The following is a 12,181-nucleotide window of genomic DNA, read 5'->3' on the forward strand; positions in this document are numbered from 1 at the left end:
CACAAGGGAGCCACTTATTGGTCCCTCCATGGGAGAAGCAGAACATGCAGCATGTCCGATGTAAAAAGAATTCGGTACAGGTGCGTTTAGCGGACATTTGCGTTTTAGCTGAGGATAAATGTGCATTTAAGCCATTGCGATAAAATGTCGTGGTAGTTGGATGGGCGTGTCTTAAATGTGGAAGTGTTAGTATGGGCGCTGGCGCAGATTAATCGTTTACTAGCTTGGTTATCAGACGGCATGCTTGAGCGCTTTGCGTATACCGTTTTTCTTTACGTGGGTACTGCTTTTTGAAATATGTGTTCACATATTAATCATGTTAAGCTAAATGTCAGGTTTCCCCAAAACATTTTACAATGTATTTCGCCATTTCTCCCATATTAAGTTTGTGGATGGAGAGTACGTGTTCATGGGGTTGAAATAGTTATTCAAATTATACTGAAATAGTACAAATATGTGTGCACAATACTGTATCCAAAACAATGTCCGTGATACAAAACAATATATGCTGTTTCAATTTTGAGGTATTTTATTTTATTGCAGGATTTTTGCCTACTTGTTAACCATTAGTCAGATATTTCTTACACCCTTCAATGAATATGCCATATGTGGGGCATAACTGAATGTAATTTAGTGTGCTGCGTGGGAAATTCACATCTTTAAATATATGTATTTCTGTGTTGCATGTAGCTACTGGATAGTAATACAAATGTATTCAACACACATTTATTTAATAAAAAATTATGAAACTGCAAAGTGAAAATTACAGTTTTTAATGAAAATTTTAATTTAGCAAGGGCTATAGTATTGAGAATTTCTGAACAGAAGCTCTTTTACAAAGGCAGTCATGGTATGTGGTTTGTAATAATCTCAGATTGATGAAGATCGATGTATTTTTGTATCCTACTCCAGGTGACTATGTTCGCCTCTAAACTTAATAGGATGATTTATGATATCCCTGCTTTAAATCCAAGATCAGACCAGTACGCCTTATTCATTTGGTTATGAAGTACCTTTACTAATATAGTAAAGTCGTTATTTATAACATCAAACTAGAAGTTGACTGCTCCATTCTTTTCCCAATTCTGTCCTCCAGACACGCTTCAGATCATCTGAAATTGTACCGAATTACCTACTTAAATTTCCACTAGAGGCCAGCATAAGATTATGGGGTGATAAATGGACAGGCTTTCCGTTAAACCCTTGGTAAAAACTGCTGACATGCGTTAAATTTCCTTATTTCGATTCGTTCCCGATTCATGTCATTCGCTGTTATACAAAACATCAAATGCATGGCTATGAAACCTAGTTGGAAACGGAACAATTCGAAATTATACTTAGATTTTATCCCATTATGTTATTGTTTAGAAAATATTTCTGATTGATATAAATTCTCAGTTTTTTACATTATTTTGTTCAGTATACGTAATTGATGTCCGTAAAATACAATGAGGATAATATTGAGTTAAAATGTGCTGTACGTTGTGCCAATCTGATATCTGAAGTATAAAAGGCCTAGATAAAGGGAAACAGATGCATCTTTGATTCCCGTGCAAATGATATAACGAAAGCGTAATTATTTTATTATCGTGTGTCGGATGGGCGAGGTCCTGCTATTAGTTTGCCAAGCTGATGATCCAATGGTCCTGGGGACTCTCTCGCAACACCGAGGTCCGTCCTCCAGTAATTTGTTGTGTATCCCACAATTCGTTTCGGTGCGTCTTTTGTGAGCGGAGGAGCGACCTACGTGCTCGGCGAGTGTCTGCGGTGCATCTCTGCAGAGCCTTGGCAAGGCGACAGCGACACACATTCGGGGTAACCCGGGGCTGCTCGGGAAGGACCATCCCAACACGGGGCTGGATATTATTACATCGAATGCCTTTTTTTAATATCCGTCTATTGCGCGAACGCCGATTTAATTTTAAACTTGCCGGTTAATGCGATGACTATGTAATCACTTTCAGGAGCTGATTAAACATCCAACTGAAATCGCATTTCTACCCGTATGTTCAATGAAGAGGATTGTATTTTGTCGCCACCGAAGCGAGCGCTTTTGAACACCGATTATTTGTATTTTTCTTAGATTTTTTTTCCCACATCTGACTCCCGAATGGGGGCTTTGTTAAGGAATATACATTGATCAAGAAAATAGGAAAATCTGTCGAGTTCAGGAGGAGATCGGAGTGTTTTTTCATCCGGGAGCTGGGGATAATATGTCCAGAAGAAAACAGACCAACCCCTTCAAAGTTAATTGTAGGTATCGCAGGTATTGTAATTGTTTTTTGATCGATACAATGTTTCATGCGCCAGCACGACATTTGTTGCGACGGCTGTCCTCGGCTGCCGTAACCGGCCGTGGCAGCTCCGTGCGCCGTACTTCTCATCTTTTTACCCCTCCGTATCGGCTGTGCATGGACATCTCTTAAACGCTGGCCGTACCACCACATCAATTTCACGACCGATCTTGGTGTATAGCACGGGATTGGGTGGTGATACGGCAGTCAAAGGCGGAATAGGGCTGCCGTTTTGCGATGCCGGTGGCTGGTTCGGTGTTGCTGTCGTCGTAAATCCCATAATGGTCTACACACCTTTTGTTAAGTGCTGCATTTAAACACGCCGGTTTGTCACGCGTCCTGCTACGGGACGGGTTGCTGATTACTGTTTTCATTTGCATCGCAAATAATACATCTTTCGTTAGGCTACATGAAAGGCACATGGGCTACCGACAAAAAAATGATAGCATCTATGAATGAGTTTTAGCGCATTAAAAATTGGTCAGCCAGCGACGTCAGGTTCCCACGCATCTCTCGCAAAATCCTGCAGGTCTAAGGTAGCGTTTTCTTTCTGTAGTGTAATGCAAGTACATTAAAATGAAGTGACCTGCCGTTTGAAATGTACATTTGGTGGACATGGAAGGGACGCCTGCGGTACTAATCAACATATGAAAATAAATTCTCAGTATGAAACTAGATTTGCATACGACCTTTATACTGGGATACAAAGCAGAACGATGTAGCTATGGTTTGAGACCTTGTTTAAAGAAATATATATGGCCTTTATGTTTTCAGTCATGAGTTTAAAGTATGTAAAACGTTTTTTTTTAATGGAGGAAAACCATTTAAGATGGACTGAGAACTTGGAACCTGCTAGCTCTACATTTGAGACACTAATATGCAGGTCTTAATATGGTGCTATTCTGACTAGTAATGCACAGGCATGTAGCAAGTGGCCGTTGACAGTCTTAGGATCCCTGACCTGCCAGACATGCTGTTCTTTGGAGATTTTTGTAGCCTCTGTACACCGGCTTCTGAACACTATACAGTTATGGTCAGTTTCAATCCTTACATTTCCAAACCCATCTTCAATGTGCACCGTTAGCTTAGGAATGGCTGTCACAGCGACAAGGCTCTGGATTCCTCTGTACTTTATGCAGCCATATTTCAAGTACATTCACAGCCAAACTATGCCTCCTCGAGGAAACATGCTTTGATTACTACACTGTACTCAGTAAAGACTTGGTGCTGAGGCTCATTAAAGCATCTACGCAGAGTATAATGCAGTTCTTTCAGAGTATCTTAGGCTAGTAACCTATTCAGAGTCTTTGGTTAACAAAGGTGCCCTTCATGGTTGGTTAGTTTATCAGCTACCCGCTGCTGATATGGATGTCTTCCATGAAGACATGGGTCTCCTTTACCGTTGACCCTGTTGACCAGCAGGAAAAGGCTTTGTTGGCGTTAAAGTCACGGTCAGCGTGTTAACCGCGTCAGTGCACCTTCCTGGAATAAGGCAGGAGAAGAACTCGCTGCAAGCCCGCACGAGTGAGGGGGTTCGGGGCTCAGCATGCTGGGATGAGGTGACCGCACCAGTGAGATCATTTTAACTCTGCTTTTTCCGCCACTTCACAGCTGACTGCTGCCCGGCTGTGTTTACGTTCTGAAAAATATTGTCTTTCCGTACGGGCTCTGCTTATGGGGGGAGACTGGAGAGTCGGATATCGCCGGTTCTCCTGTTGACATGCACGCCCGTCTCCATGTTACCCGCCACACGGGACGAAAGAGACACACTGGTTTTACTCAGCCGTGGCATATTAGTCATGGCCACTGACTAACCGCTCTGTCACCTGAATCTCACCCTCAGTTCGTCTTCTACACTCCCTTCCGTGTACATTCTCTCACTTGAGCCTCTCGAAAGGCTTCTGACCATCTCCGTGATGGTTCATACCAGGGAAGCCCATACAACGTGATATTAGGGATCTGGATCCCTTCAAGGCCATCATGGGTTATGCCCCTCAGTAGTTGGCGGCCCGTCCTTAAGCGTTTATAACTGTTCGCTAAGATTTGGCTCTTTTTTCAGAAGTCGGCGTTTAGTCATTAGACAGAATCTGCTGCTATGCCCGGGAGGAGGAGCACAAAAAATGCCGTTCAACATGGGTGCGAACCCTGGCATTGTGTGTGTAGACATCTCTGCATTTCACCTCCGGTCTTTTATTTGTTTTTTGGCATGTTGCTGTAAAACACCCGCTGTAACGCAGCTTTTCTCTTCGGCACTTTAAAGCTGATTTAGGTTTTTTGGTGTCAGTGTAAGGATTATAGTGCAGAAAGTATGGCAAGTAATGTTCATATTTGCATCGCATTTAACTGTCAACACGACAGCAGCTACACCAGCTGGTAAAGTGTATCTTTAGTTTTAGCACTTTAGTGAGACCGAACAATGTTTCTGGAATCCGATAGTCCTGGTTCTCCCAGGTGGGTGGCGTGTCGGCAAGGAGATGCCCAGCAGGGGAAATCTAATCACACTTCTTGCGCTCATGTGGGGTGGGGGGGGGGGGGGGGTTGGGGAGCCATCAGGCAGCGGTCTCGCAGTGCATGCGTCGTCGACTGCGACATTCATGAATGGCTCCTTCACCCTCCGCAGACAGACCCGGCTGCTTGACTTCCTGCTTGCTTCGTGGACTTTTCCCATGGCGGAGGTGTGATAATTTTAGATGTAGCATTTGACCCCCAGCAGGCCCCGTGGGGCGAATGAACTTTTGGAGAAGTGGGAGCCCAGATCATGTGACGTGTTGTCTGTCTGAAATGGAGCTGAGAAGCAGATGGTTGTGGGTTCGGGAATCATCCACTCCTTCAGCTCCATGCAGTCCAGAAAAATGGAGAACCCCCATCCATGACTGGAACACGACCCCCAGCCGCTGCTTTCTGTAGGCCAGGCTTAGGCTGGGATATGTGTCTGTGTGTTGGGGGGTTGGGGGGCAGGGAGAAACGGTGTTGGAATTTAAGAGTACGCTCCTGCCCAGCGCTTCTGCAGCTCAGTATTCTCCCATCGTCTGTTTAGCCAAAACCCGCCATTCCCAAACTACCACTGCGAGCACACTGCATCCCGCTTGTTGGCTGACGAGTTTGCTTCTTTGTCTGGTTTTACCGAGACACTGCGTCACCGCCTGCCTACAGACACGCAGACTCGGAGAGATAACATCAGAATGATGGTGGGGAGGAAGGGAGAGGCAGATGTACAGACAGCACTTGTGGCGGGGGGGGGGCAGTGCTCGTCCATCAATTGCAGAGCTGTGCCATTGACTCTGATGTGGCGGCTCCGGATCTGGGGGTGCAAGCGAAGAGCAAGGAGCTCACCGCTCTCTGAAGTGGTGACGTGCGAAGGCTCCTGGAAACCCGAGAGCGGGCGGGGCCTCATGTGTGGCGGCACGCCGGCGCCCCCTGCACCCCCACGCGTTTGTGTAGGCCATAATTCATGCGAACGGTTCCAGGTCAGCGAGATGGGAGCGTGCCCACTGTGGACCCAACGATGGGAAATGTTATGGCTGGATGGAATTATAACAGTGTGGGGACTTTTGGGGGCAGGGAGAGGTGTGTATTTAATTTGACTTCCTTCGCTACCCCCACCCAAAAAAAAAAAAAAGTTGTATCCCTCCAAATATGAAATGGGCACTAGAGGGACACGGGAATATGCAGTAGAATATGCAGGAGGGGTCCGGTTAAGGGGGGGTCTGATAGGGGCATTCTAGAGAAGGAGCCGGCCGAGAGATAAGTGGAGGTTCTTGGTGTGTTCAGGAAAAGCGGGGGAAGGCGGGCTAGACGGAGGGGCCCGGGGTGAAGGCGTGAGCGGCTCCCCAGGGTGGAGCTCAGGAAGGCTGGTAGATCTCCAGGCCTCCTCCGGCTGTGGAGATTAACGGAGGCAGCCGTGAGACAGGCTGTCGGGGTGGGGGTGTGTGAGGCCAGCCTGGGCGTGCATGAGCGTCAGGGTCATGAGGCAGCGAGGTACAGCCGCATGCCGCAGGATATTCTGCATTTTTCATTTGCGCGCATGCGCCAGTGTGTGTGTGCATGTGCATGCGAGCCCTGCGGTTCTTGTGGAGGTATTCTCGCCCGAAAGCTCTGGGTGACCACGCCATCCTCACGGGGGAGTATTTTTACTCTAGTCCTACGCATCCAGGGCTGCAGCACCACATGCAGATCACTGCAGCATCGCTCTGCTTGCAGGACTGCACTCCCACCAGGCAAGAACTGCAGTTCCCCCACATTTAAGCTATAGACCATATGTTCTGAGATCAGTTCCGGTGATTGAAGCCATTCACCAGCCCGTTAATTAACGCGTTTTCTTGAAATCCTCCTACCGTCCAGCCCTGTTGGATTATACACAAAGATTTTTCTTACATGTGATCATTTTGTATCACGTGAACGGAGAACTTCTTGAACCTTTCTGGAAAATGCCACCCCTGACATTTCTGTTGCATGTTCTATTGATGACCAAGCAAAGTAAAGCTCTATAGATTGTTACAGATCTCAGTGTTAACATCAGTATACCTGTCTGTCGGTAGTTTTAAAAATATCCGTGTTCCCTTGTTTCTTGTCAATATTCTACCAAACAGTATTGCTACACTGAAACATTTTCATTGAAACATTACCATTTTTCCCAGGAGATTATATTCCTGGAAATACATGCGCTATTAAAAGCTAAACAGTGGTGCGTGTACACAGCAGTAAAACAGTAGTGTAGATGATAACAGAAAGCTTAGTAAGTGAGGTCAGGATGCTTGGCCCCGCCCCTTTAAGTAAGCCCCGCCTATCATTGTCTGTTGGTAGAATCATTATTACTTACCGTCCCATGTTGGGCATGTATTCACGCCACTGAGAGGCTCTCCTGCCCCTTCCCAGGGTCGTTCCCCATAGCAGGGCTGTCCGGTCCTGAGCACACAATGAACACTGAGGGCAGGGAGGACTTTGCCGAAGACAGCGAGTGTCACAGCAACAATTCCCAGGATCCGGGGGAGCAGGACAGCGTTACTGGTGAGTATAGGAGGCTCGGGGTGCTGAGTAGTGAGGAGGAAGCCCCAGAGTGGGGGCCACACTCACTGAGTCTGCCGACGAGTACGACACGGTCTCCTGTCTGCGCAGACGACAGTGACAGCGATCCAGACAACCCTGGCGAGGACTCCTCCTCAAACACGTCGGCCGACGACAGCATGATGGGCGTCAAATCCGGCCAATGCCCCCTGCAAGGGGGGGAGGTGAAGGAGGTGAGCCGCCTCCCCCTGACTGAAGCTCCCTCACTGTCACAGCAGTGTATCAAAGATACACTCTGCCGACCCGGGGATTTGAACTGCTAACCTTCCGGTGACCTGTCCTGAATATACTGATAGGGTAGATATAGGTACGGCAATGCCCTGTGACTTACCGCCCTGGGAGTACTTCAGAGCTCATCAAAAACGGTTCCACATAGATTGCATGCAGGTGCTTGCTTCCAGAGGTAACAGCGCCTCCGCAGGCCAAAGTGTGCAGCTGACTGGGCACTCCTGATACTTATGTGACCCCCCCCCCCCCCCCCCCCACTTGCCCCCCAGGAGAGGGAGGAGGGAAGCGAGCTGGGGAACAGCTACCTGTGTCCGCTGTGCACGCTGGAGTTTGGCAGCCCGGAGCAGCTCATTGCTCATGTTTATCAGGTAAAGAACAAGGAGCGGGACTGCGGGGGGGGGGGGGGGGGGGGGGGGTGTAAAGGGGTGTAGCTGGCAGCTGTAGACATGGAGCAGCGGTATAATTTGGCCGCAAAGCATCTGCACGCGGTTTAACAGCACGGCTCCCCGCACGGCCAAATCTGTGTAATTATGCTGTCATCTTGCTGCGTGATGGAAGTATGAATTTTCCCAGCCATCCCTCCTTCGAATCACAGCGCCGTCATTGTCTGGAATCAGGTTGCTTAACGTGCCATCTGCCCCCCTCCCCCCGGCAGCACACGGCGACGGTGGGCAGCAGTAAGAGCTACGTGTGCCCCGTGTGCGGCCGTGCCCTCAGCTCGCCTGGCTCCCTCGGCCGCCACCTCCTCATACATTCTGAGGACCGACTGTCCAACTGCGCCGTGTGTGGGGCACGCTTCACCAACACCAACAACTTCAACAGGTCTGCCCCCCCCCCCCCCCCCCCCCCCAATCCGCACAAACTCTGATCAAGTGCCTTGAGGCAAATGTGTTCTGAAAAGCACCATATACAAATAAATTGGGTTATTGGGAAAACATTACATAACAGATCTTAAAGTTTCCTACACAATATGGCTATGGATCCCACATCTGAATCAAAAGCAAAATGCAAGTTCTTTGACATTTTAAACATGGACGAGCTGTTAGCCAGGTGGCTGGCAAAAGCATCTGCCAGTGGTGGATCCTAACAAGGACAAGATAGGGGCAGCACCTACCCCCATTTCTCTTCTGCCCTGGCAGCTGTTTCCAGCCCCACCCTGACAACTTTTACCACCCCCCCCCCAGTCTAGAAACGTTTGGAACTTTTAAAATGGAAAGTGCACCACAACTCTGAGATTTAGATACTTCTTATTGATGGCAGTTTATAACAGGAATATTGTGTCCACCCTACTAACGATTTCTCCTGGGTCTTCTGGCATTTTCCATGCAGGGAGAAGCTGAAGGAGTTTCTGAATGTGGGCAGCGGAGAGAGTAGCAGCGGCGATGAGGCATGCGGCCTGTCGCAGGTGTTCTCCAGCACCCCCATGGCTGACGGCGGCCCAGGCGCAACGCTGCCCTCGCTGTCCGACAGCCTCCTGTCCCCGGGCCCCGCCCTGCCCTCGCTCCCAGATGGCCTTAGCCCCCCCGGCCCTGGGCTGCCCCCGCTGGCCGATATCCTGGGCCCGACTCCAGTCTACCCGGCCGGGGTGCTGCTGGTGTGCAACACGTGCGTGGCGTACCAGCAGCTGGTGGAGTCGCAGTCACCGTCCACGCGCAAGTGGGCTGTGCGGCGCAAGAACGAGCCGCAGGAGGCACGCATGCAGCGGCTGGAGCGCGAGCGCACTGCCAAGAAGAGCAAACGGGCACGTGAGACGGCTGAGGAGCGGGAGATGCGGCGGCTGCGTGACCGCGAGGCCAAGCGGCTGCAGCGCATGCAGGAAACGGAGGAGCAGCGGGCTCGCCGGCTGCAGCGGGACCGTGAGGCCATGCGTCTCAAGCGCGCCAATGAGACACCGGAGAAGAGGCAGGCGCGGCTGGTCCGCGAACGCGAGGCCAAGCGGCTCAAGCGGAGGCTGGAGAAGATCGACCCGTCGCTGCGGACTCAGATCGAACATGACCCTGCCGCCATGGCCGCCCTCACTGCTGACATGAGCCTCTTCCAGTTCCCCTGCCCCATGCCTTGCCCCCCGCTGGACGCTGGGCTCCTAATGAAGCTGCCCTAAGGCCGAGCCGGCCTGTACCATGTTCTCTCCCATGGGGGAGGGAGACAAACGTGCGTCACATCCGCCTTGGGGGGGGGGAACCTCCCCAGCAAAGCACGCCCAATCAGGTTTGGCTCCAGCTTCAGGCGTCCAGTAGAACTACCTTCTAGTCTGGACGTAAACTTAAAAGGATAAACACAGGGTCGAATCTCTCTAACCCCTCCCCCGCACCCCAACCCTAACCTGAACTTTATGACATCATCAAGCATGCCCCGAAGATGATGTGCTGCTCTCCTGAAATGTCATACCCACTCTCCCCACGCCAAGCGCCTTGAGCGGGGGAGGGACGTCGCTCGTGCCCGGACTAGCGGCGACGGGATCCACATTCCACCCCTCACCCCTTCCATCCACCTGCCTGCCGTTTCCCGGAAGCGCCCCCCAGCTGCCACTGCAGGTCACTGGCAGGTTCACACCGACTGAATCCACATCTACCTCGCGTGAGGGTCTCGGGGTACCCTCTTTGGCCCCTGACTCTATTCCAGATAGCTCCGTCGAGAAGTCGACACCACATCCTCCTGGAAAGCACTCTTCGGCTCACTCCTGTGTCCTCCTCAAACCGGAGCCGACTCCTGGCGCTGCGTTGAGAAGACATTGACGGTTGGCGTGACTTCAACTCCTGTCTGTTCTCGAAAGAAGAAATTAGCGTTAGCGACCCAGGGGCCTGTGCAGTCTGCCCACGGCTGGCCTGGAGGACCCACCCGGTCTCCCCGCCAAGCCTGTGGACCGTGTACCTCACTGGATCGGGACCCAGCAAACACTGCCAATCGCTAGTGTCTTCTCACTCTCCTTACTGGTCACATTGACCTCCCTGAACCTGATTTTGCACATTGCTCCATGTAGGCTTCTGAGTGCCCCGGAAGGACATCCCAGATTCCAGGAAGAGGCCCAGTGCGAAACTTGGATGTCTTTTGCTGCTGTGTGTGTCCATTACCTCTATGAAGCTAGGAGGAGCTCCGTACTCCCTTTACGAGAGCTTGTCAGGAGCCGGGAGACACCCCAAGGAGCTACCTTCCTGGCCCCCCCATGAAATGCATGCCCACATGGTCTTTGTCATGGATAAGTTCGTTTTATGTTATGCCCTGTCCCCACCCCCCAATGCCTTTTAATTATGGATTGTAACTTATTTGAATGCTCAGTCTCTCTTGATCAATGACTAATGAAAGAATCTATTTGGTAATACAGCGTTTCAATGATCTAATTTGTCATCATTCGGCATTATAATTGAACCGCGTCAAAGCAGAGAAAATCCGGTCATTACCAGGCTGCCAACCTGTTGGGAGTGATCGTTCTGATGAGATGTTTACTGAAGCTTCACCGAACGCACTACAGCGCCCGGCTCTGTTTGGGCCATTCCAAGGAGGGAACCGGTTGGCTGTTCAGAACGGGCGCGGCCTTCTTCGGAAAGGCGGTGGTCTTCTTCGGAAAGGGCGTGGCCTTCGTCGCTCTGTAAAGCTGGCACCCGGGGTGGTTCCAACCGCTATGCAAATGACGGGAAAATGACACTTAACTATGCAGATTGCGTGGCAAAAACAGGGCACAAGCGTAACAAAAAAAAATAAATATATATATATGCGTATAGATACCGTGCAACTGCAACTCAGACAATGCAACTCTGTGGCACCTGAGCTCTCAGATGCGATGGGACAGAGTCCTCGGTAACTGTTTACCTCCGGTATGGAGCCTTCATGGTTCCGGTATGGAGCCTGCATGGTTCCGGTGCAGACCTGCAAAGATTACAGGCCCACAAAGATTACAGGCCCGGGAGACCAACTCTAAGCTGAAGGCTCACACTCAGTCACAACAACTAAGGCTTGCACGCGAGCCAGCTGTTCCGCAACAAAATCCTCCTATAAGCTGTTTTTTTTTGGCATCCACCCGTTTATTAGTGGTAACTAATTTCTGAATCCGTTTCACTATGTGCATAAATTACCTCAGTTTCCCTTTACTGTATGCTGCCTGCACGCTAAAGGGTCACGCATCATCACCGTCTGTGAAGCCGAACAATCCGGACACGCGTGCCGAGCCGGGGACCCGCGGCAGCCAATCAGCACGTCCGGGATACTTTGAAGTCTAAAGGTGGGATCCCAGGGGGTGTCCGCCCCACCCCACTGCCAGACTGGATTAGCTCAGCACTGCATGTTTGCAAAATTACGATTTGAAGTGACACTCGTCGAAGTATGTTTCTAGCGTCTGACAGTGACGATATGCTTGCCCTTTATAGAAATTTGTTTTTTCAAAATGTTCTGGCCTTCTGCTAGGTTTTCAGGAAGATCAATGTTCATGTTTACAAAAAAACAACAAACCCTGACAAAGGCCAAAATAAAATGATTGAAAAACAAACCAAAAAAAAGATGGATGGGTGTGTCATTCTATGTGGGACCCAGTTCTGTTACTGGACTAACAGATGTACAGGTGGAAATAAAACACCGGGGAGTTTTTCTTATGTGTCCATGTG

General features: G+C 50.0%; 1 protein-coding gene across 4 annotated transcripts; it reads left to right on the forward strand.

Annotated features, from left to right (window-relative positions):
- Nucleotides 1-27: 27 nt before the first annotated feature.
- znf821 (zinc finger protein 821) lies at nt 28-12,173 on the forward strand. Of its 4 annotated transcripts, XM_048969558.1 has the most exons (7): nt 1,603-1,815; nt 2,084-2,253; nt 7,170-7,301; nt 7,410-7,531; nt 7,856-7,954; nt 8,242-8,408; nt 8,916-12,173. In XM_048969558.1, the coding sequence occupies exons 2-7, from the start codon at nt 2,214-2,216 to the stop codon at nt 9,685-9,687; spliced, it is 1,332 nt and encodes a 443-aa protein (XP_048825515.1). In that variant the 5' UTR covers nt 1,603-1,815; nt 2,084-2,213; the 3' UTR covers nt 9,688-12,173. The 4 variants fall into 4 exon arrangements, with proteins under 4 accessions (XP_048825517.1, XP_048825515.1, XP_048825516.1 ...); XM_048969560.1 differs by lacking the exons at nt 1,603-1,815; nt 2,084-2,253 and adding an exon at nt 28-80; XM_048969559.1 differs by having other exon boundaries at nt 1,603-2,266.
- Nucleotides 12,174-12,181: the final 8 nt, after the last annotated feature.

This window comes from Brienomyrus brachyistius, chromosome 11 (genome assembly GCF_023856365.1).
Source record: "Brienomyrus brachyistius isolate T26 chromosome 11, BBRACH_0.4, whole genome shotgun sequence".
NCBI lineage: Eukaryota > Metazoa > Chordata > Actinopteri > Osteoglossiformes > Mormyridae > Brienomyrus > Brienomyrus brachyistius.